At 40.8% G+C, this 25,452-nt stretch overlaps 2 protein-coding genes across 4 annotated transcripts; both read right to left on the reverse strand.

Annotated features, from left to right (window-relative positions):
- Positions 1 to 1,447: 1,447 nt before the first annotated feature.
- On the reverse strand, positions 1,448 to 14,407 carry kctd1 (potassium channel tetramerization domain containing 1). 2 transcript variants are annotated; one of them, XM_044369341.1, is made up of 5 exons: positions 13,886 to 14,407; positions 7,819 to 7,997; positions 6,695 to 6,839; positions 4,953 to 5,258; positions 1,448 to 2,664 (listed from the first exon to the last, which is right to left on the reverse strand). In XM_044369341.1, the coding sequence occupies exons 1-5, from the start codon at positions 13,892 to 13,894 to the stop codon at positions 2,503 to 2,505; spliced, it is 801 nt and encodes a 266-aa protein (XP_044225276.1). In that variant the 5' UTR covers positions 13,895 to 14,407; the 3' UTR covers positions 1,448 to 2,502. The 2 variants fall into 2 exon arrangements, with proteins under 2 accessions (XP_044225276.1, XP_044225275.1); XM_044369340.1 differs by lacking the exon at positions 13,886 to 14,407 and adding an exon at positions 8,851 to 9,209.
- Positions 14,408 to 20,757: 6,350 nt separating this feature from the next.
- LOC122994509 (aquaporin-4-like) lies at positions 20,758 to 24,946 on the reverse strand. Of its 2 annotated transcripts, none has more exons than XM_044369224.1 (5): positions 24,839 to 24,946; positions 23,802 to 24,219; positions 23,551 to 23,715; positions 22,848 to 22,928; positions 20,758 to 21,957 (listed from the first exon to the last, which is right to left on the reverse strand). In XM_044369224.1, exons 1-5 carry the CDS (start codon positions 24,925 to 24,927, stop codon positions 21,706 to 21,708), a joined length of 1,005 nt encoding a protein of 334 aa, XP_044225159.1. In that variant the 5' UTR covers positions 24,928 to 24,946; the 3' UTR covers positions 20,758 to 21,705. The 2 variants fall into 2 exon arrangements, with proteins under 2 accessions (XP_044225159.1, XP_044225160.1); XM_044369225.1 differs by having other exon boundaries at positions 24,689 to 24,926.
- Between the last annotated feature and the right edge of the window lie 506 nt (positions 24,947 to 25,452).

Consider the following 25,452-nt stretch of genomic DNA (forward strand, 5'->3'; position numbering starts at 1 on the left):
CCGGCATGTAACCCCACGTAAGACCACAACCTGTTGTTTTCACGGAGCCAGGCTAGCTGTTTCCCCGTTTCCAGTCTTTGTGCTAAGCTAAGCTTACTAGCTGGTGTCTGTAGCTTCATGTTTATTGCACAGACATGAGAGTGATATTGATCTTCTTATTTAATGCAAGAAAGTGAATTAGCATGTTTTCCAAAATATTGAGCCATTACTGTAAAGGTATGGAAACTATATGTTTTAAATACTTATCAGGTAGTATGTTGCTCTTTTGAAATGGTCAATAATGTGAATTTGTGTAAAATTTGAAAAGAAATTATGGCATGTGTTGTAAGTTGAATGTTGGAGTCATTATATTTCAATCTGTTAAGAATATGATAAATAGTATTTAGCGCCTTTCTAGTCTTCCGACCACTCAAAGCACTTTTACAGTACATGTCAACATTCACCCATTCACACACACATTCATACGCTGATGGCAGAGGCTGCCATGCAAGGTGCCAACCTGCTCATCAGGATCTAATTTAATGCACATTCACACACACACTAACACACCGCTGGCACAGCCATCAGGAGCAATGTGGGGTTCAGTATTTTGCCCAAGGACACTTCAACATGCAGACTGGAGGAGCTGGGAATCAAACTGCCGATCTTCCGATCTTCCGATTAGTGGACGATCCACTCTACCTCCTGTACCACAGCCACCCCATTGGGCAGTATATCACTACTAAAGTTATGCTTCATTAGTGATATATAGCCTTGAACATGTGAGTGCTGAGCTTAATTTAATTCTGTTAACTCTGATGCTTTTAGTATTGGAGTGTCTGATACCTGCTCCATGAACACTGCTTAATGACTCCAGCACTGAAATTTTGATTGCATGATTGAGGCAAAGCGTGTAGCTGTGGACCACTCACAGTTGCACCTCTAGCCTATGAGAATAGCAGTCAGTCAAAAGGGAATCTAGGGCAAAGAGGCCTGAAAGGGAGACATATAGCATAAACCGCAGATAGCCAAAGAAAGTGGAGATTCTGCCAAAAGGGATGAAGACAAGACGACAGGGCTCCGTGTGGGATTTCACTTTGGATTTTGGCCCTGCAGGGATATGTGGAAGCACAACTGACAGGACTTGCGTGGAGAAGTCGGCTCTATTCAGTATAACTAAGTAAAGAATGCCCCATGTAGTCACTGATGCACCAGCATAAATCCTCCAAGGTACAATATTGCCTTGGTAAAGTTAGCTTTACCTTTCTGGTTGTAGAGAGCTAAAAAAAACAGAACTACATAATAAAAAAGAACATTCAGGATACTAGAAATAATCTTAGGGTGTAGGATAGATGCTGTAAATTCACATTACTAGCTAATTGCTGTCCTTGGAATGCAACACTGTGTAGGCAAAGCAAATGTGTAAGCAGCCCCTACAGCGATGTAAAAACAGTGAACAGACACCATAACAACTTTAGTTGAGATTTATTTCACATTTTTTGCTACATTCCTCTTTACTCAAATCTAGGGAGCATAGGTGGGTCAGTCATCTTAGAAATACTTTATATCCAACTTCATATCAATGTGCTACAAGTAAAAGTGATCTTGGATTGGGTAGTACAATAAACTGTAATCTGTTCAGTCATGTCTGAGGCAACAAATTTGCTTTAAAAAGATTCAATGTAAAAAACACAAACACATATACAATGAAAAAATTTACAGGTCATGACTCAGAGGAATATAATGATCCAATTATATAATTCCCAAGGTAGCACATGGGGGTTAGTAGTTCATACTCCCCAATGAGGCAAAGGGTGTGACATAATAATTTACTAAATTATTTTCTTTACTGCGTATAGAATTGTCTTTGATGTTAAATTTTGATGAACTATATTTTATGGCATAATCCAATAAAATAACTTCCATTAAAGTAAAAAAAAAAAAACACTTCATTGGTATCACAATATTCAACATCATGTTAATTGTGAAAAAAGATGCTTTTTTGAAACTAACTGTGTATGACAACTGAGACATTCTGTACTGTAAGCAACACATTAGTGACCTTTATACAACGAGGGATTAAAACAGATTTAACCAATTTGCCAGTGAGACAGAAAAATCAAGTCACTGGTGACAAGCTACCGTATGCAACATACTATATCAGCAATAAAAGCCTTTTTTAAAATTTAGATGGGGGAAATCATATTCAACCTAATGTAGGCTCCAAGTTTTAAAACAAACTTCATTTGGGGATCCAGCATATAAATCCTTTTTAAATTGGTTTATGGGGGCTAGACAATCACAAATGTCCTTGCAATCTCAAACTTATCAAATGTCTTGTATCTTCTTATGGCAAAAATCTCCTGTTGCACCTCATTTTTTTATTCTCTAGATGGTTCTCAAGTTTAAGAAAACAAAAACATCAACAAGGAAACAAAGAAAAACAGAGTCCACAGAGCTCTGCAGCGTTGAGCATTTGGCTGCCACAGAAAAGTCTAGCACCTCCTACTGCTCGGGAGGTTTCTAGTCCAGCTGCTCTTGCTTTATCCTATTTGAATTGGGTCCTCGCTGACTTGTCCTCCTCAGTTCCCTTCTCAGGACGTACTCGCTGAATTGGGATGAGTCCACGCCTCCGCCACAGGAACCAGCAATCTCAAAGCCACGTTGTTGCAGACGCTCTAGAACCTGGAAAAAGATGACAATAACAATACATGGCATCAATCATAGAAGGAAAAGCATCATTAGTACTTTTATTTTAGCATTCTGGGGACAGGCAGTGTCCTTAACTCAGACAAGTAATTCATGGAGGTCTTCCAGTCATGATAAACTGTGTATGTATGCTAAAACGTTAATACAACCTCTAACCTTTTGTTTAGTACCGCAATGCTGGAAAGCATATAATTTGAGAATTCTCCACAACTCTTCTGTGCTGCCGAGTTAGTGCTAAGTCTAGCATTGGAAACAGCTTTGGGAGTAAGCTGTAGCAACATACGGCCTGTGACGGGAATTTGGATGAGACTTTTGCAAAACCAAGAGCCTCTCATTTTGCCTCATGCTTCATTTTCATTGTTTTCTGGTGTGTATGTGTGTTTGTTTGTGTGTGAGTGTGTGTGTGTGTGTGTGTGTATGTGTAGCTGTTCCTGATCTCGCAGCCTTGCAGACATCTACAGACGTGTCCAGGGGGGCTGTAGGATCACATTCCATCGAAGAGGCCCCAGGGAGCAGTGAGGTTTTCTCTCTGCCACTTGGCTCAGTGTGGGCTGCTCAGCAAAACCCCCTTTCCCCATTTCTCCCCCAGCCCCCAGGCCCAAGCCTCCGCCAAAACTACAAAGGTCCCCCTACTGCTGGCAGCTCTCGCTGCCCCCCTTCCTTCTCTCAAAACCCCCGCCCTGCCTCCATTAGCCGCAGATACAGCATCCACCGCCGGCGTGCTTTAATAACCAAACAGGATTATGGGCCCTGCCTGGGGATAACCTGCCAGGGAGCATGCTCACTCTTTTGCTCGCTCTCCACGACTCACACACTTCAGAGACGGGTTTGTTTGTGTGTTTTTGGGAAGGAGATTTGACTTCCTCAGATGGAGACACAGTCCAAATCATTGTGAAATCTTTTCAAATATGCCTCTCCTCTTTCATTTATTGATGCGCATCTGAGGATTTTACCATCAATGAATCAGTGGAATATCAATACGTAATCAGTACAATATTACATATTGATATACAATATTGCCAAATACATGCTGAATATAAAAACTGAATTCAACACAATTAAAGCTTTGTTTTGCCCGGTGAATGCTTAAAGGTGCAATGTAGATTTCTTTATGTAAAAGTCTAATCTGAGTCTTAAAAGTATGGCTTCACCTGGAAGCCATTTTGCCATGAGAAAGGATATTATATCCCTTTGATGCCATATAATGAAAAGTAATTTTAAGTGTCAACTGTAAACAGACTTTTAGTTGTCAAAAGAAACTAATTTACAGATCCATCTCTGGAACACTGATAATAAAAGACTTAGTCTAGTTTCGCTCCGTCAGAATCACCATTTCCCCAATACCTTAAAAGTGTTTATCAAGACAACAATGAAAATATCTTTGATCAACAAAGATAGCCTAATACAGCAGGACTACTCCCTACACAGCCTCCAAGCATCACTGGTATTAATTTCCATAAGATGCATAACATCCAGAGTATATGAAGATAAGTCACTCAAAGGCTTGATTTTATTCTAAATTGTGCATTGATCCAACAACCATATAAGACACTCAGGGGCATCATCTCATGTCTTTGCTAGTGTTTTAACTGCATCCAGAATTACCCACTTCCTCTTGCTGTCAGCCAGTCCCCCTCAGTTGCACATTCATGTGACTCTCAGCCACGATTGAAGGTATCACATTCCTTAAGTCCACAATGAACATCCTAATGGTCCCTCTTTCAGCAAGTTGGCACTGATTCCCACTTAAGAACAAACGTTTGAGTGTTTGATTGTTTTTCATTCGCATGGAACTCAGAGGGCAACTGAGTGAGAAGCGAGGACCATGTTAGTTTAGCGAGAAATGCAAAAGAAGAAACTGAAGCTGACCATCCACCAGCTCCAGAGCCAAAGTCGAAATCATTATTCAAGTCAGATCACAGAAAAGTAAAGATGGTAGACTTGTGTAATGATGGCTTGCTAAATTGATGCTTTGATGAACTCATCAAAGAACTTGTTTTTCTGCAAGGCTGTTCTTATGATTCAATTAGATAAAAAAAAAGATAAGATTCTGCAATCAGACATCAGTAAAAGTCTACAGCAGATAAAGGGAACTTGAGTTAACAGATTATCACCTCAGCTAATTCTACAAGCAGACAACTGAATGGAAAACGTAGGAAAACTTAACCTAACGTTTGACTGTCTGTTCTTATTAAGGTATGTTTAACACAATAAGATCAGTCTAAATTACGTCAAACCCAAAGAAGCCAATGTGTTCCCATTACCTGGACAGAGTTGAGGTGGCAATACCCATTGAGTGGGAAGCGAATAACGTGCGTGGAGTCATGGTTCCAGCCAGCATTGACTGAGTTGCACATGACATCACCGATCTCCGGAAACACATCTTCAATCAAGGCCTTGTCACCGCTCAGCGTGATCCTCTCGCCCAGGTCAGGTGCAACACGCACCACCAAGCATTCACAGGGGCGTGACACCCGGCTCAGCTCCTGGTCCTGGCGCCAACGCTCCAGCTCAGCAAGCATGGGCTGCAGCTGAAAATATCGCGCCTCCTCATACAGCAGACTGTAGTCCTAGGAAACAGGAGAAAGGACACTGACATCTTAGGATACAGAGAAAGGAAAAGTGTGATTATCTGCTTTTACAATTTAAAAAAAACATCTCTCTCCTGTCATTTCCTGCCACCTCTCTCTTAATAAAGGCAAAAATGCCCAAATATAATATATATATATATGTAAATACATTTATATAAATGGATTTAGATTAATATGTAGATTAACATTAATGTGGTGTCAACTTTGACCAAGTTTTTGGTTGAACATCTGGAGAATGAATAACTGAAATATCTGAATAACTGGATATCAGTTGCACAAGAATATTTATCACACAAACATTGTAAATTTACAAATTACAAAATAACAGTGAGAACACTACAGTATGTAACTCAGGCTGGATCATTAAGTGAACCCTGAAAAGATTATGTTTAGCAGAAAACTTTCCAACATAATTGGAGTTATGTCAGTATCATAAATGCAGATACTCTGAAGGCCTATAATCTATAACATAAAGCTTGGGAAAATGTTTTTTCCAAAAACAAGTTTCTTTATTGTAAAATGATACTTCCCCTGGGTATTAAGGTATTATTATATCTATATAATGTGAATCCAAACCAAAAAAAGAAACAACAAAAGGTTTGAATCCCATTGTTCTACATGAACGAGCAATAAACCCCGGCTAAGAAACCATTCAGCAAAAATTACTAAAGATACAGAGTAGGGGAGATGTGGTGCGACGTGTAACACAGGGTTGCATGGGGTAGAGGAGCAGATCCTTTACCCGCAGGACTGCAGGGCCTAAATTGCACCACGTTCAAGTTTTCTCATGCTCCTCTCAAAATCTACCCAATGTGAATGTGGCCTTAGACTGAACTTGAGCCTGTCTTTTGTCTTTGCTTATTTTAGCTGACATACTTTCCACTGATTGAGTCACACTGTGGACAGTCCATCAGATAATGTGGTTATTTGTTTTCTCCCAGGGCAAGTTAAGTAATTACTGACTAAATGGCACATAAGAGCAAAATGAAGGGAATGCTTAATGTGTCACATACAGTGAGGCTCACCCTAGATGGACACTTGGCATGAGAACATAGAGCGCTGCGGAAATCTAGCACATAAAATGTGGTCATGGGCGCCAGAGCATTTATTTATTTGTCTCCATGCAGTTTATTGTTTTCCTTCCATATCTCCAAAGAATCTTTGGCTACTGACAGCTGAAGGGGACCAAATTGCCTCTTGATGAATAAATAGATAGAATTTCCTGGTGATTGAGGTTTTTTTTTTTGGAAGATTCCTGATATTTTGTCTCCAGCATGGGAACTGTTTTCAGCAATTCAAGGAGGACCAGTGACCAAAGGCATTGCATGGCTTTAGCATTCATTGTGTGTACTAAGTTGTAGGACTGCTGACTGGCTGATGGGACTTTACAGTTTCTGGGATGGACATCCACTTACTTTGAAGTCGTCTGGGATGAGGAGCTTGGACGTCCTGAGGAAGTTGAGGATGTAGCGGAACATGTGTCCATCCCTGTCAATGAAGTAGTGCTGCTTCAGGCTGTCCAGGACTATAGGCTCTGTGCCATCAAATAGACGACCAATTCTACTCACATATAGGGGAGGGGTGGCAGGTTAGGCAGAAAAGGAGAGAGGGAGGGAGGGAGGGGGAGAACATGTCAACATAAACAATCTTATATTTCTTGATACAAGCATGAAAGGTTTCTAATCGTATTTAATGCATAATCAAGTGTACTACTCTCGATTTTGCATTTCTGTTTCCGGCATCTTGTATAGAGGGAGAGGATGGATAGCAAAAAGAGATACAGTGAATCAAGAGCATGTGCAAAGGGATGTGACTCACTCAGTTTTCTCTAGCTCTGAAATGTTTTTCACACCTTTGCACAGACATGCATGCACACATTACCAAGCCCAATACACCAGATCAAGCAGACAGAGAGGAGGAAAGAAAGAAAGATTAAAAACAGAGGTGGTCTGGAGAGGTCAGGGCCAGCTGGTAGTTGGTTCCCTGAGGCAGGGTGCCAGTCACCCTCAGGCCCAGGCCCGAAGCGACAGTGCGGCCTCCCAGCCTCCAGATGGCCCCATGCCCTTTGGCCCTTTACTGCTGCTGTGACATCTGTCAGAATAACCAAGTTGCTTTTGTCTGCGCTCTGCATTCTGCACTTGAAGCTCTTACAAATTGTTTACCGCTCAAAATAACTGTGGGCTTTACCTCACCCTGAGACATTTTGTGAAACTACCTGGTAAATCCATGATTTTTTTTTTGGATATGTTGGATAAACATTTTTTTTATGTACTCAGTATCTCCGCCAAGTACGCCCATGAGATATTTTTGTGATTGGAAGAGATGTGACATTTGACTGTTTACTGTCACAGGATGACATTAAATATTAAACAAGATGGCATTAAACACTGAGGAAATTCTGACACTGATAAACACTCCATATCAGTAAGTGAATCTTCCACAGTTTATAACAAGAAAAAGACTAAACACACACAAAAAAAACACAAGCTTTATCTCCATTACACACTTCATTTACAGGTGCACAGAGGGGCAGACTCACCGGGATTCTGGGAATTTTGTTAAGGTGGCCAGACTGCTGGTGTACATGTGTCCGCCCACGTCAATGTGCACAGGGGCATTGGACTTGGTGAGCTGTGCAGGTGTTGGGATGCCCTGGTTGCTCAAGGGAGACACTGGTGACCGTGTGATCATGGGCCTGGACATGCTGGAGCGATTATCCTGTTAGAGGGAACACAAGTGAGAAAATAAAATGACACAGGGAGCTAAGACAGATAAGAAGATTCATTTCCGGTTTCTGGTTTTCTCCTGCAGATTCAAAATGTGCCGTTAAAGATTTTTAAAAAAGACACTATTTAAACAACCATATCGAGATTGAGAATATTTAAATTTAGGATATTTTAATAGTATTTCTGTAATGTAACACTCCACAGGCAGGAGAGCAAGGGAACAAGATTTTTTCTCTGCAAGTTAGAGCAGCCTGACCTTGACCTGAATGTTACCACAATCCACAAACATTCACTCCTGTGGGCCATAATCTCCAAAACCAAATTAATTTGGAGCATCAATCTCACTGTCTTGGAAATGAGCAGTAATGACTCTTGATTTGAATACTGTAATAGGACTGGGAGAGATTGTCTCCTGTTAACCTACAAACACCATTAGCAGACAATTTCTGTTAAGCTCTCAGAAGAAAATGACTCCCCCCTCCCCCCTAAAAAAGTTTCAGACCCCGAGTAAAGATGGGGAAAAAAAATACTTTTGTCTGTTATTGCGGCAGCCTAGTAGTTAGATTTTAATACACTTTTATTTTACAACCATCTTCTGAAAGCGACTTAAGCAGCAAATTAAAGCAGCAAACAGTACTGTGCGTATTTAAATAACGTAACAATAGGTGCGCACTACATTTAAGGACAGCAGGAAGACATTCTATTCAAACGCTGCATTCAATGAAAAAAAAAATCAAAGTGTCTATTCACTTCGCTCCTCCTGCAAAAGTGACAGGACGACTACAGTCTTCCAGTTATTTCTCTCTTTTTTTCTCTCCAGACAGTATCGGACTTTACGCGTTTACCTGCGCCGGCATCACTGTGGTTGGAGAGGAAGTCACCGAGTGGTCATTTTGCTTGAGAGATGCTGCGGGGACAGGCTCTCCTCTGACTGCGAACATCAGTGAGGGCTCCCTGCACTCCGCCGCTCGGATCGGGAGTCGTTTTAGGGAAGCGTGTACGGACTCATCCACGGAACTGATTGGACGCGGTCGCTTTCTCGCTTTCTGATGCGTTAAGTCCATAATATCCGTTTCGTCCATTACAGCGCAGACGTTAAGGTTAAGAGATAGGATGCGGTGGGCTTTTCCCAACACACCTGCCAAATGTGGAGAGAGGCGTGAAAAGGGGGGATAGCGAACACACCGGGGGAAGAGCGGCGCCGTTGCTGTCACACGGAGCAGCTTCTTTGCAATGGCTGGGAGAAGTCAAAGCCCCTGACAACATTAGCATTGTAGCGCCTGCGGCTCTTTTTGGGCTGTCGCTGTTTCAGTGGCAGGTACTGTATGTGTGTCGCATTTTTTTTTTTTTGAGAGTAAAACAAATCCTCCTTTACAGAGAGCAGCCTGCGTATAGTAAGAGTCGGGTCAACGCGCACATCTGGACCTGCCACAGCTGGCCTTTGCCCTTTTGGAGCAGCGTTTGTGCGCGCCGTCACCCTCCTCCTGACGTTGCTGCCCATTGTTCAGCATCAGCAGCAGTTTTGTTGAGCCGGTTAAACCCTCCTTCAACAAAACAGTCCCACAAAGCCTAAAGTTTCAGTGACAAACCCAAAAACGGTGACCAACCCACTCAACCACCTGGACAAAAATGCCCCTAATATCCTCCACCCACACGTATCACTCATAAGCACCTTACTGGTCAAGATCTTTCCAATCACACTAAAGCAGACAGTAACACCATTTTCAGTTGCCCACATGTATTGTTAGTAAAGTAAATGTTTCTTCTTCTTCTCATCATGTATATAGAAAAATAAAGGGAGATCTTTAAGAGTACAAAGAAACATTACAGCTCAAGTTCTAGATCTCATCCTTCTAAAACAGCGATCTGTCCCTCAGAGAAACACTTTCAACATCTTCTCCATCAGTTTCCAATCTATGTCTGACAAACAACAGAGTTACTGTATAACTGCAGTGTGTAAACACCACCTCCGTTGACCACATCAGCATTGCAAAACCACCACACTAATGACATCATGGAGTATAAAACCAGACAACATGCCCAATTGCTGTTCAAAGTACTGCCACAGCACTCTCCTGGGCTGTTTCATAGAAAATGCAGGGAATCCACAAATTTTAATAACATTCAGATTAAAATTAATTAGTTCAACCACTGGCCTTAAAACATCCACATTCCTGTTTCTCATTGGCAGTGTGAGTTTCACACCTAGATACCCAATTAGCAATTAAGCTTGCCTTTGAGTGTAGGCCTCCAATGCGGTGTGTGATCCTGGTCTGATTTGCATGCCGTTTGTGCACGCGCTGATAAGCGCAGGCAGCAGCCATACATAGTTTTAAAATTCAACTCCAGAATCCCTCGCAGAAGGCAAAGGGGCCTTCAGGGCAAAAGAGAGAGAAATCACATGGCTGCTCTTCAAAAGGGGACCTGTGTAAGGCAGCCGGCAAAGTGCGTGGGATCACACTCAGAATGCAGGTAATTTGTTCCCTGACTAATTTGTGGAGATGGTGGTGTGTGTGTGTGTGAGTGTGAGAGTGAGTGTGTGCCTGTGGAGAGTAAGTTCTGAAAACAGCTTGGTGGAATTGGATTTCCTCAAAGCCTTGTCATCGCAAAGGTGGATTGAGTGTAAAATCTGCAAGGCATTATGGAAAATTGCAGGGGAGAGAGAAGAGAGAGTGAAAGAGAACGGGTGGTTGGGTGGGTGGGATGTAGAAGGGGGTAACGAGTAGCGGGAATAAGCTCTTATATCACAATATGATTTTAAGTTGGTGGAAGTAAAGATACTTGTGTCGAGGACCTTTTCTCGGACTGATGTCTACATCACATTTCTGTCTTGTGTCTCAAGGACAGTTCAGAGGTCAGAGCATCATCAGAATCCATCAGTAGGCATGTGACGGAGGGCTGATCATCGATGGCTCATGTATCAGCCATCAGCTCCAGATGTGCACTGCAGACCTTCCCACGCAAGCGCTTTTCCTACCTGTTGCCATTTTTGAATTTGGCACAGTGCTATGAAAGTCTCACATGTGACAGCATTTGTAGATGTGTTCCCAAAGTTTCCAGCCTTTTTTTTTCTTATACAAAAAAAGTTGAAACGTGTGTGTTTAGGGAATTTGCTCGTTTACCCAGCTTGTGTAATTTTGTTGCTCCACAGTATGCACAAACAAATCTAAAACAGGCACACTGCATTAAAGCCTGGAGTACTTGGGCTGCTCCAGTTACTCCTGTTGTTTTCCATCACTGGTCTGAAGTCTTTCAGTGACAGGCCTTTTATGCCTTTTATGCAACATCATCATGTTTCTTTACATCTCAAGGAACAAACAACATTAAATCTTTAGTAAGCTATTGCGGGGTTTTACCCGCCAATGCTCTGAAAACTTGGGAAGCGAGTACCTGTCTGCTACTGCAATAATCAAAGGGCATGTTGGGATCAGCATCAGCAACAAACTAGCTTTCAATTTTCCATCCCACAATGCAGCTCTCCAGTGTTTCGACATATCGCACAAGACACAATTAGCATTTCAGATCAGAGCATTAACATTCAGTTCGAGGCAGGCAGACTGGTATTTACATAATCTGGATGGGTTGTCTCTGCTTTGTTGCCCGTGGCCATTTGTTTCAAATGTCCACACACAGACAACCACAGACTTTGGGTTAACTTCAGTCACTGGCGGCTGTAAAGGGTGGTGAAAAAAATACCAGGAAGTGAGACTGTCGTAATAGCATAACCTGGGTAAATACTGTAGGCAGGTTGTCTAGTCAGGTGTGTATTACCTTGGACTTTATAAAAAGATATTAGGCAACATTATAAGGTACTCACCGCTCCAAAGCAATACCCTACTAGTGTGCTTATGTGAAACTGCCAATATAAAAGTTCAAATTAAAGTTAAAACTAATATTTTCTCTTCTCTCTCTTCCATGTCGACACAGGTCTTAAATTATGGCAATAATTGCGTTTTAGAGTTCAAGTTCATTTTTCTCTCTCTATTTTATGAACATATTTTGATAACAAATTCAAGCTGACTCTTTTTCTTAAATGTATTTCTTTGTGACAGCAGGACAAGAGTGACAGGACAACAGTAGCAATTGTCACCACAAACTGTCAGTTTGCAGAAATATGTCCAGTGTGAAAAGATACTTTGACAATCAGAGAAAACTAGCAGCAAAAAGTTACCAGGACGGAGGAATGAGACCTTGCTGACCTCCACTTGAGCAAAGAGAAATGTGATTTTCTAGATAAACCACTTTTTAATTCTGAAAAGCAGAGGCAGCAAATAAGGGAAAACATTAATTTGCAACGTCTCTGGATCAGGGTGATCCAATCTGTGTTTAAGAATCCAGAGAATCAACAATGACACAGAACTTGAGCCACACTATTAACAATGAACACAAGGCGATCTGAGCTTGTGCAAAGTTTCTGATTTTACATCCAAGAGAGCAACATGTCACAGCAGTTTTCCCATCTTTATCAAACAGAAACATATAATTACATCCTGAGTATTAACTTCAACATTGTAGAGTTACAGTAACTGTACATCAGCATGACATCACAGATAAGGAAGTGTGATCAGTGCAGTGTTGCTGCAGGCTGTTGGAGACGTGCTGCATGTTCACTGGCACAGACCTTACTGTCCCAGGGCACAGGAGTGGCAGAGCCATAATGTTAAATATAATAACAGTAATTCTCTCAAGTAGAGTACCTCTTGAAATTAATGATACAGTTTGACATATGGACAAATCGACCTTTCAAATATTCTTCTCTTTGTACTAGATCAGAGTGTGTGAATGTAATTTCACTGGAAAACAAATGTCCAGATGCTGCACACATAGTATGGTTTTGTTATTACAGCGCCATCAAGTGATCGGTCCTGATATCCCAACATCTCAGGCTCATTCTGTTTATTCATGCGCCCTCTCAAACTGGTGAAACCGACAACAGGCTTCCATTACAGGTATTCTGAACTTACAGGATTTTGTTTATAATGTTCCTTTTAAAACATGTAATTTATAGTCTCATTCTCCATGCTGTACAGTGAGATATAACTAAGTAACCAAATACACAATCTACATTTTTTTTTGTGTTTAGGATGTAATATCCAGTTTTAACATGTAAACTTTATGAACAGAAGCAGATGTTAATTTACATAATACATGGTCACATAGGGGAGACAGGTCTAGACTATCACTTAGTAAACTATATTTGCAGAATCGCAATCGGACCTTGGAGTTTATTACGCACGGCGCGGTCAGGGAGATACTGTAAGAGAGAAAAGTAGAGGACAAAATGTATCCCTATTTTTTTCTCCGTTTACATAAATATGATTCTCTAAACACGCACACGATGATTCACAGATTCTGCATTGACGTGTGTAAAAGGTACATCCTGTCTTACAGAATGAGAAAAAACGCCTCGGGCAAAATTACTCCACAATGGCGTCTTTCATTAAAAGATCTGGGGCAGCCAGGAAATAGAACTGTTTCACGACAAAACCGACTTCCAAAAAAAAAAATCTTCGTGAAAACGACAAACGCGGTTCGAGTAAGTTATGAGCAAGTTATTACAGCAACAGCGACACGGAGACGGCGATGTGTTGGGAGCTGAAACGCGCCAGGAGCGAATTCACACGGTGGATAACTAGAGTGTTTGCTCGACAACATCGCAGTCTAATCCGCTGATCGTTTAAACCAGATGTACCAAAGCCTCGTTTATTGTAGTCACGCGCATACATTTGTACAGTTACTAAGGAACAATAGCCAGGAAGTGGTTAAATATTTTTTAAGAACTGTACCGCTCGAATCGCTTGGCACATGCGTAAAAGCTGCTGCGCCTCAATGTCCCAGTCCATCCAGCCTAGGAAATAAACCAAATAAATCTCCGCTTACCTGATACATAGAGCAGCATAAAGTATCTTTTTGTGCACCTTTTCCCTCCGATTTGGCCCACGATCTGCTTCTCTTCCTACACCAGTGAGAAATGCAATAGCTTGGCTAAGGTAGACAGAACAAAATACAGAGAATACTTGCTCCAGGGCTCCGAAACCCCTCAAGGCAAAGATCAGGATACAATTAGCTCATGTCTCTGCCCCAGTCTAAACCAATCTGCAGAATAAAACTCCGAGCAAAGGAAGAGATCACAGCAGCAGTGCCTCAGTCTTTGTTGAGTTTATGTTTTTATAAAATCAAATAAAGAAATCTTTTTTTTTTTTTTTTCAGAATTTACAACACCCTCACTCCTCCTGCCTCCAACTTGCCTTTTGCCTCCCTCTCGCAGAGAAGCTGATTTTAATCGTTATGATTAGTTTTGATGTAGCGTTCCCCCGGGCGATTTCTACAAATGGATGGAGTGTTTCTTTGCCAGGGAGGAAAAGCAGCAGATGATGATAATTATATAGATTGTTGGTCCTTTGATTTTTTTCCCCCCCAAACCTCTCAAACATCTAACCTCTGCTTCTTTAACACATGCCATGCACAATACATGTGCACCAGGCAACTTGTTGATCAACTTATTAAATTACTGGAATGTGGTTAATGAAATTCTCACTCTGCAGTTTGTCCTTTGTAATCTTTTCAGTCTCTTTCCTCCCTTTGGACAACCTCCAAATGACGTAGTTGTATAGCTTGCCTTGCCCCAATCAAGTCTGAATCAGTGCCCGAGGGTGATGTGCGAGCTCATTTCAAATGTTCAACCATGCATGATTTCAGGAAGATTGAGGCACTTCTGAGGCTTTTAGATTTACTTGGGGGATGCAGACAGTAAAGGAATTACATGTTATAAGTCATTCTTTTTGTAAAATCCCTCCATGTGAACATGCATAATTATTCTGTCTGAGTCAAGAGAGCTGTTTTGAGAACATCTGGACATAGAATTGACAGAGATTCTCAACACTTACCCTCACGCCATGCACAATAGAACAAGAAATACCCTCTCTTTCGCCCCCTACTGTTGAGAAAGGCAACGTTTGTGACAGCAGCCATGAAAGCAAATCAATTTAACCATGATATTGTAACAGTACCCAACATTAGAAGCAGAAAAAAACATGAGAAAAGTAGGAAAACATCCATTTGAAACAAATATTTATAAACAGACTTGGTATTTTAATGTTCATCCAGGGAGAAAACTAAATCCAAGTTTGCTCAGAAGTCCAATCAATAGTGGAATAAGAATGCCACGTCAAGGGGACTAGTGACTGATGGATGTTCTTGAAATGCAAGCGTACAAACAAAAGCATTTTACAATTATTTTCATCAAAAGAGTTCCCTCTCCAGAGCTCCTTTTGTAGATGATAAACAGAGTTTCTTTTGAGGATGAGCCAACTATCCATTGCCCATCCGATCCAAGGAGCATTAAACCTTACACTTTTTGACTGCAGTGTCCCACAGGAAAACAAACACAGGAATAAAGTGTTACGATGAAGTTATTTGCCCCCGAGGTTAGTGGCTGGCACACGATTCACCAAGCCTCAAGTATCGAGGCTATACACACACATACGCACACATTTTTATGCCATTAGCCTGACAAACTATAGTGAACAGAAACCACCCCAGGCCTTAAAATCCCATACGTTATCCATTTTCCACACAAATGGAGCCCATTCATAATGGGATCCTCGCACTTCAGTATTCAAAATATGCATCAGATGTTGTTGAGACTAACCAGTGGAGATCTTTGACTATGCACGGTGTTTGGTGCCAAAAAAGCAAAGCCATTGTTCTAATGCTGCTGTGGAAGGTTAGTATTTTCCTTGGATGTAGACCTAACTGCTACAGCAGCAATAGCAGGCGAGCACTGGCTGCACCATATTTTGGTGGACAAATTATACAGATTGGTTGCAGATGTGAGTTTGCCCCAAACAGAAACGACCTAGCCTAGATGACATCATAGAGTTATAAATGCATACACAGGAGAAAGGAGAGAGGAACCCTGGAAAACTCACTCTACTTGCTGGAATTTTGTCTGCAGTGACTGCAGTCATTTCACAAAAAAAGAACTAAGTGTAATTATTAGTTTGGTTATCAGTCCTTTCTGTCATCAAACTTGACTGTGTATATTTTGAAAGAAGAAATAACACATTATTGCTCTCACAAATTAAAAGTTTAATCCATGAGTAATAAAACATACCCTTTCTCAAATCCCCAAGTTTTTGGGCTACAGTCAAACTTGGTCTTGTATGCTTATGGTGGCCAATTTGAGCAAACTTTAAATAGACACTGACTTTATGACTTTATGACTTTTCTTTACTTGTACTCCTGTTACACTGCATCTATGATTTAACATTATCCTGTAATGCTGCTGTATAGAAAAAGTTACATAATGTCACTTAAAAGAATTTTTAAACACTGAAAGGAAGGCTCTGTTTTATCATGACTAACTTAATAATAACATAGTCCAGACTTTACAGTGCTGCCAGTTAGGAACAAAGATACTGCTTTGCTTCAAACACCTTTATGACCTTCATTTCTAGTGTCAGATAATACTGAAGTGGCTTGACAGTGTGAATAGTGATGACTACACATCGCATCAAACCTCCGACCATAACAACTACTGCTTTACATTGGCTTACCTACTCTTTGCAAGCTAGTATGGACTAAGAGAGATGTTGGTTTAGCCTCAGACCATATTAATAACTGCAGCAATACTCGCCACACCCCTCTAATGGCCCGTGGTTATGTAAGGGAGTGGGATGGATAAGGGAAAGTGCTGAAGCCGCTCCAGAGCCTGACTCAGTCTGCCCTGCAGGGTTGCACAGTTTTAGGCCAGAACTGTTCATCAAATATTATCTTTGGCACAATGAAATTCAGCTTTGGAGAATGTCTCCCTTGCTACAATGTAGTCCAAGTTATGCCATCAGGTATAGCACTGGGAGGCAAAACATCAACTATGGTAATTATATGACAGAGGAGCTCTTTTGTTCAGTCAGTCATAGCAAACAGTAAAGAGAATCAACAAGCCAGTGCACTATAGTGTATCTTTGTTCATTCACTCCTCCAGAAACTTGTAATATGCAAACTATGTGAAGTTTGCATGTGTATGTCTCGGTTTCACCAGTACAGCAGGGTTATTCCAGTCAATAAAGCAAGCAAGGTACACATGACAGAGTCTAGTCTGCTCATGAAACAGTTTCAGCTCGCTATTTGACAAAAGTGATAGAAAATCATGTTTTACATTGACAAGTCAATTTTTCTGTAAAAAATGAGGATCCCTATTGTGTGGGATCACTTGGGTTCCCACTCGTTGGTCCCAAATCCACCCATCCCACCCACAGTGGACAGAGGAGTCAGTGACACTACTATGAGGGGAAGAGAGACAAGAGGAGGGGGGGTGCTTGGGTAATGCTGGGAGGCTCTAATAAAATGTAATCCTATTATATGGTTCCCACTAGAGGGCAACAATAATAAAGGTTTCCCTAATAACACGAGCAGACCAAACCCAAATGGAAAACAGCTCCTCCGGTCAAGTCCCACACTTGTACATATATCCTCTCATTAACCCAATTGCTGTTGGGCCACATTACACCGACAGGCCTTCGAGATTTAGTCGTGATGGCGAGGCAAGAGTTAAGTCAAACAAATGTGTTTCATCAAACTGCAGTTTGGGCTGCTCTGCATAAAGGAATTGAAGGGGGAAGGAGGAGGAGTGAGGGAATGTGTGCGGGTGGGAAGTTAGAAGCAGACCCCGAGGAAACCAATCAGAACTTCTCCACCCTCCCTTCCTGTGTCAAAGCCACCGGGGTCTCAGGTGTGCGTTACATGAGCTAATACCTCACAAACTTGATTGTTTGTGTTAGAGTAATCAGACTTTTGTAAATTACCATTTTGGAAATGATAGTCCAATCATTGGTAAACAAAATCACAATATAGTAGAGGAACACCACATACTAGAAATCACATGATAAGACTTGATAGCTTAGTAAACCTCCAAATGATTATGAAGTTTAATTCTTCCTCGTGGGCCCAATAAAATGAAATATTCCTTGGTAGTAAAAGTTACAAAAAGCTGGATTTTCATCGGATCAGGTTCTTTACAAACAAATATTTTGCACAAGAGCAATGAAAGTGACTTTCTTTGACTAATGTTAATGAGAAATGGCAACTGCTCTGCTGGAAAGAGACGTAAAAGCAAACTCATATTTATATGATTTGATAATGTAATGAATGAGTTATTACGCTTCCTAGCTATCTCACATAAATTCGGTGAAATATTTATCATAAGTGACAAGGTGAGTAAGAATATCAATCATATTCTCAAGACAGCTTGAGTTATTAAGTGAGCCAATGTAACAGTATTACAAAACCCAGAATAACAAAGTTATTTATCTCTCTCTCCGCATGTGTGTATGTGTGCATACGTGGAGTTGTGTGTATGTGTGTGTGAGAGCGTGTGTTTATGTGTCTGTCAGCATCAGACAGAGAGAGAGAGTGTCGCATGCCTTCCTGTTCCTGTACCACCCTCCAACCCCAGAGCCGCAGACTCAAGGCAGTTTCCAGAATCAAACAATTTCACGCAGCTACTGGAGGAGGAAATGAACTGAGCCCAGAGCAATAATAAAATTATACAAATGTTATTACAGACTCGCCTGCTACTGTCCTACTTTAATTCAAATTTGGGCACTCCAGGCGGTGCTGGTGGCAGAGACCTTCCTGAATAAATCAACATTAGCTTACGTCTAAATTATTAAGGAAGTGGGAGACTTTCTTGTTTATAGTATGAATTATTAAACAAGTGTTTAACGCTGTTTTTCTTCATGAATCCCCAAATATTAATTGCTAATGATCTTTAAGGTGTGTGTTTTATCTTTTGCCCCTTCTGTTGTGTGCTGGGAATTGCGCATCTGAATTTTCAAGTTGCAAGAAATCTGTCTGTTCTCAGTTAGATAAGCTTCAGATGCACTTTGAGATATACTTTTGCTGGCATCTGTATGTGCAAATGAATCTGCAGTTCTAACAATATCCCCATCATATAGCCATTGTTGGTATTTGCAATGAATGTGAATGTACATAAATGAATGTGTTATGGAGGCAGCCACTGTGAAGACTATCCGTGTCTGATGAACATCTTGCTGATAAGCCATTCAAGATGTTAACAAAGAGACAGCTGAAGAAGTGTTGGTCTGTTATTTGCTGTCACTTTTTATGAGCTTTTTCCTAATTGAGGTGTCTGTAGACGACTTTTGGAAGTTTGTTAACACAGAGAGAGAACAATCTTCTAATGAAATGTCAGGATTTGATCGACACTTCACAGCATCTCCTCATTTATGTATGTAAGAATTTCAAAATGTATCACAAGAAATCTCAACAATGTCTTGCTCTGTATGCACACCACATCACTTTTTAACATTCTTCTTTTTCCAATATTAAAGTTATAACAATACCAGATTCCAATCCAACAGGGTCAGCTCCCCTCACCTGTCCTTATATTTATTCTTCAGATGAACATGGGCTGATAAATCAAAACCAAGTGAGCCCACTCCCACTCATCTGTCCCAAGAGGAAATAGTCAATGCATGAAACATCAGATTTATGTACTCATTTATTTGGGCAATAAAGATGATTAAGGGGAAGTGGGAAGGTGCTGGCCTCGAGCCCCTGAAACCTTAAGGGATACAGGCAGAATGCCTGCAGGTAAAGTATAGCGATGCTGAGAGAATCACTGCTGCCCATTTTTAACTCCAGTAGGCCTTGAAGAACTCCATTTGTTAACATCAACAATCTCACAGTACTAGTTTTAAGTCTATGACTGTCTACAACTTTTTAATACAGATTTTTGGGAACACAGTTTGAGTAAAAGTACTTTCTCATCCTCTCATAAATTGTAAAAAGAAATGCTAACAATAAAAAGGTTGACAAAACTTTAGTGGAATTACTTCTGCAGTTATCAAACCTTGTATTCAAGAACTGGGTCCCTGTTGGCTATGCAACCCTTAATCCTCCTGTGTAGTTCTGAATTAATGGCCTGGACCAATTTCAAATGAAATGTAGCTCAGACTTATGAATAAAACTGACTTGTGTCTACCCACGTCTGCAGTGTAATCTGCACATCCAAGGCTCGTGGCTGCCCTCCCCTGGAGAAATCCAAACGGGAGCATTATTGCACAGTAGACGATAAGCACTGTGGCCAGTAGGTGATGCTGTTGTCACACATAAAAAAAGCACTTGGGAGACGGTGAAAAGGAGGCAAGTCAATTCATGTAGGAATAAAAACAATTTTGATTTAGTATCTGAATTACACTGGCATTCAAGCCTTGAAAACACAATATAGTTGCACTACGTGGACAACTTCAATTGATATAGCAGGGTCAGTGGGGCTGATCATTTCCTCTACAGGGAAAAAAAAGATGAAGAAAAAAAAAAGAAGATGAATTGCACCTGTTCCTTTAGCAAAGGAAATAAAGTGTAGACATAACAGATCACCTCTATTTTGTATCACAAAGTGGTATCATTTCCCGTGCTCTCTGCTGATGGAATGAGATTACATGAAGCTATTCTCAGAGACTTAACTCACAGGGAACACACATCATGGACATTTATCTGGCCATGGGGAGACATAATCTAGAGGTAGATGAGCCAATCCATCATTGATCTGAACCTCCTTCTAGTAAAAACTAGTGCCTCAAGAACAAAGCCGTATAGGTATGGTCACTAGTTTTCTTATGAACGTGAGGAAGCTTAAGTGGATACGTGCAGGTATCCTGTTTGCTTGTTTGAAAACATCTATCGTGAATATATTAATAAAATAAAGAAAAAAGATAAATAGGAGCTTGGATTTGAAAAAAAAAAACCTTTATTATTACAACAGTATTCTTACAGGAATACACATTGTACCACCTCGAGTTTGTGATGGTGTCACTCAGTCTATGTCACATTGTTGAGCCCAAGAGAAGAGCTGAGCAATATTTGAATACAAAAGTCATCAAGGCAGATTAGCCATCTTTTTCTTTTAGCAATAAATTAAATATATAAGTATGAAGGTACCACAAGTCACAAGATGAAAACAAAAATCAAATCTACCTCTAGAAAAGGAAAAAATGTAAAAACAGCACAATGTCACAATATTGTGAATAGAAAAAATAAAATTATATAGTTGAAGACATTATAAACATCCAAAAGTATATTGACTTTTACTAAGACACAGTGTTTTCATAGTAATAAATTGGTTGTTTCCCTGACTGATGCACTGAAAATAGAGAGCAGTGTAATACACCTCTGATAATACTTGTCAGAGCTGTCTTATGTTGCTTGGGACCTGTAATGTGCTTAATGATCACAAGGAGAATCTCACTTGTTATTACATATACAGCACATGGACCAAATGTGACACTAATCCAAAAATAACAAGGCTGCATTTTCCTCCTCACTTCTCCAATTCAGCGTGATGACCCTGCATAATTGGTTGACCCTATACATAGTTCCTTAACTCAATGTATTGCGGGGCTGTCATTCTACAGCGTGCAATGTATGCTGCATGCCAACACTGCTGCAAAATCGTTCGGAGCCTTAGGAATAGTATTGATAGGCTGTGGACGTTGACCATATTAGCTTTATGACAATGAAAGTAATTCAGCCCTGCAGTAAAGCCTCGTGGACAGAAATCATATTCTGCTTTGAGGATGAAGTATTTGAAAGGGGACAGGCTCAAGATGGATACTCCACAGTTTGATTGTCATTCTGCTCTACAGATTGGTCTCCATTTCCAGTGCACGTGATAGTCATACAGAGGACAGCACTTCTCCTGTCGAGTCCCGGAAAGGATCTTTTTTCTCAGATTTCTCCAGATCGACGGCGTGGATGGAACCCGGCTTGATGGCAATGTCCTCTGCCTCTACCTCCTTGTATTTCCCTGATGCATCCTTCTGAAGGACCTGTTTCAGCTTCTTCTTTAAGTCAGGGTCAGGGCAGTACAGGTACTCATACAGACCAGCAGCAAGGATGCCCCCCAGAATGGGTCCCACCCAGTACACCTATCAGAAACAGCAAGAGAAACATCTTAATCAGTCAGCTGGATAATCAGTGCATGGGGGAGATATTTTATTTCTGTCAACGCAATGCAGCATGGACACTCCAGCCAAAACTGTCAAACTCTCCTGCTTTATTAGGCTACAGATTGGGAAAAGAAGGTGAACCTTCATCAGAGGCAGGTTCTGCGGTGTCTGAGGCATCGAGCACCAAGAAAAGACACTTCCGAATATGACACCAGCCATGGTGAAAGTAACTGACAGTGTTATACCTAAGCACATCCCCAATATACACACTCACACACGTACACACACATATGACACCATCCTGTCTGCAAATAGCTCATTGGAAAGTATTGCCTGGATACAAAAAAATCAGAAGTAATGCTATTTTACACCTTGTTAAGTGACATCTCATTATGTAGCTGGAGGAGAAAACGCAGTAAAATTGCAACTCTTCAGCAATTCTTTTGTTGGGTGAAATCATGAATTCAAGTGTCATGTGTAAAAGTTTTTAATAAGCTTCTAACCCACCTGAGTGTGTTTTGTTCTCTTCACATTTACTGATTGATAAAAGTAAAAAACTGATTTGTGGTTTTGTCATGAGGTCGCACCTGTCTTTACTGTCCTGTCAAAGTGCTGAAACTATGACCTTACCAGGTTTCAACATGCCATACAAGTAGAAGAGCTTGCCCTCTTCAGGACATTTAATTAGCTACAACAAGACATAAACATTTGAAATCATTCTGACATAGTCACACAACTTAACATTTGAACCATTAAGCTGATTTATTATACTAAAACTCTAAGCTTTCTAACTTATACAACACAATCAAACTGGCCCACTGTCAGGAGTAAGTAAATGATATTTTGGCCAACTGTACAGTATCTCTTACCCAGTGGTACTCAAAGTTAAGTGTGACCATTGCAGGCCCGAAGGAACGAGCAGGATTCATACTGGCTCCTGTATATGGAATCTGGAAAACATATAAGAGCATTGATTTTAAATGATGAGTCTGAATGATAAAAAAAAGTATATATACAGTATATATATATATATATATATATATATATATATATATAGCTGTGTTTAGCATTGAAATACATTTCTTGGTACAATGCTGCTGTATTTTGATTTTCAGTATATATCTTACACTGCAGAATATATTTTATGCAAGTCATATTTGCTAAACAGACCTAGGGAGAAATCAGTTGAGCAGTATGAGAGATAACATCTATTTCCCTGTGCATTCATTTGCTCTGCAGGGTTCAGGGAGCCCCCAGAGATTGGTTGCCATGCGATGGCAGCCTCCAATGAAGATGTGCATGTGGGTGTGAATCAGTGAGAAGCATACAATATCACACATTGAAGAATAGATGCTTAGATGCACCTGCTCTTTCTCAAGAAGTGTTGTTGAAACTTTCAGTGCATGCTAAAGAGGCTTGCACTTGGAACCAGTCTTGTTCTTGAATTCTTGAATGCAGGGTGATGAATTTAATATGATTTTTAGATGGAAATAGAATCCCTGCCCTAAATATTCTCCTTGCCTTCTTGCCCTCACTGCCATTTCATATCTATCTCTTATCTAACATACTCACCGCAAATAAGTGGCCAATGGCTACAGCAAAACCGATGGCCAGGCCAGCAGAGCCACCTAGGTCTGTTCGTTTGGGATCACAGGTGGCAAACACGGTGAAGACGAGTTCAAATGTTATAATCAGCTCCACAAGCAAAGCGTGTCCTACTGAGATTTTGGAGTTCACCTTGGAAACAGACGATTTTTAATCACTAAACTGTAGGAAAATGTATCATATACACATGTAAAAATGAACATAGTTCAAGTTCTTACCATGGTCACACCGAGTGACCCCCTTAAAGCAGCAGGTGTTACTAGGTAGAGGATTCCAGCGCCTGTAATAGCTCCCAGGCACTGAGCCATCACATAGAACATTGCCTTTGCCAGGCTTAGTTTTCTAGTTATAACCATGGCTACAGTGACGGCCGGATTAATGTGTCCACCACCGATGTGGCCAAAACATTGCACCATGGTGGCAATGGTCAGGCCAAAGCAAAGGGAGATAAGGACTATATCAGCTGGGGGAGGCTTCTCCTCCTCTGCAGCCCAGTTGATGGTGGAGCCAACACCGAGAAAAACAAAGATGAGAGTGGCCAGGTATTCTCCGGATACAGCCCTCCAGAAGTCCTTGGTCCAGATCCCTTTAAATGCCACCATTATGTTCTGACAGTTACACCAGGACAGAAACCTCCTGGCAAAAAGAATGATGAGCAAAATGATTAGCCTACTTATGTATTCCTGGGGTGTGCATGTGGCTGGAAATATACTGAACCCTATCAGGATAGCTGCCTCTGGGCACAATATTTATAACTCCACTAGGGATTTAAGTCAGTGACTTTCCATCACAAAATGCCATACAGAGCATTCTTTAAACACTGTGTATAGGGGCAAATTATCACACTTACAGTCAATAATACAACATTTAATTGCTTTCACTTAATGATCTTTAAGAAAAATGCATCTCTACTCTTGACTATTAATGCTAAGGAAAACATGATTTACATTAATTAAAACATTTGTAAGCTACTGCACATTTAGAAAAAACATTGAAAGTGCATAATTTAACATCATTGCATTTTGTTCAACAAACCTCCAGGGCAACAAAGTTGCATTGGTAACTTCAGTCATTTCTTTTCCTAGATCAAAATACTAAGACTTACCGAATGCAATAACAAGTTCTCCCCCTCTCTGTCCCCATTGTGTGTGATGTGCTTTCATTCATAAGTCCTGGTGAGTTATTCAATCAGCAGAGACATCTCCCCTTTCATCACTTCTAAAAAGTTGAAATGGCTGTGACCTGCAGTACTTACAGGAAAGCAGCAGGCTGTGTGAGCTCAGTAGTGAAGAGAGCAGGTCTGTCAGACGAACATGGTCCACACATTGTGCCCCGGGATTGCATCCAGCAGCTTTATTAAGTTACTAACCGAGCATCACCTCACAGGAATAAAACAGCCTGCTCAGGGGGAGGAGTCAGGAGGTTTGCTTACTGTGCACACAGAAGCACTGTTGCACAAAGTGCGGCCACACTGTGACTTAGTCAGCCTCAGCATCTTAGTCATATTAGAGCTTTTAAAACACGCTGCAGTAAGCACAATATTTACAAAACCACCAGATATTCAGATATTTGGAGGAACTTTTAAGGAAGAACTTTGACTCAAACTCATCCACAAGAACTCTCAAAAGTAATAGTTTTAGAGGGAGACTGCACAGATGGCAATGATATTGTGATATCCTACAGCAGGAGATGTGACAAAATACACATTAGTGCATAACTCACACACACTGGTGATGTTGCTTATAATGCAGATGGGGTATTAAGTAAAAGATGCCAATTGTTTTGTCTCCTCATTGCTGAAAAAAGTTAAGGCTTGTTATTGTTATTGTGTAACCAGTAGGATCTGAGGGTTAACCTCAACAAGCGCCT

Source organism: Thunnus albacares, chromosome 12 (genome assembly GCF_914725855.1).
Source record: "Thunnus albacares chromosome 12, fThuAlb1.1, whole genome shotgun sequence".
Taxonomy (NCBI): Eukaryota; Metazoa; Chordata; class Actinopteri; order Scombriformes; family Scombridae; genus Thunnus; species Thunnus albacares.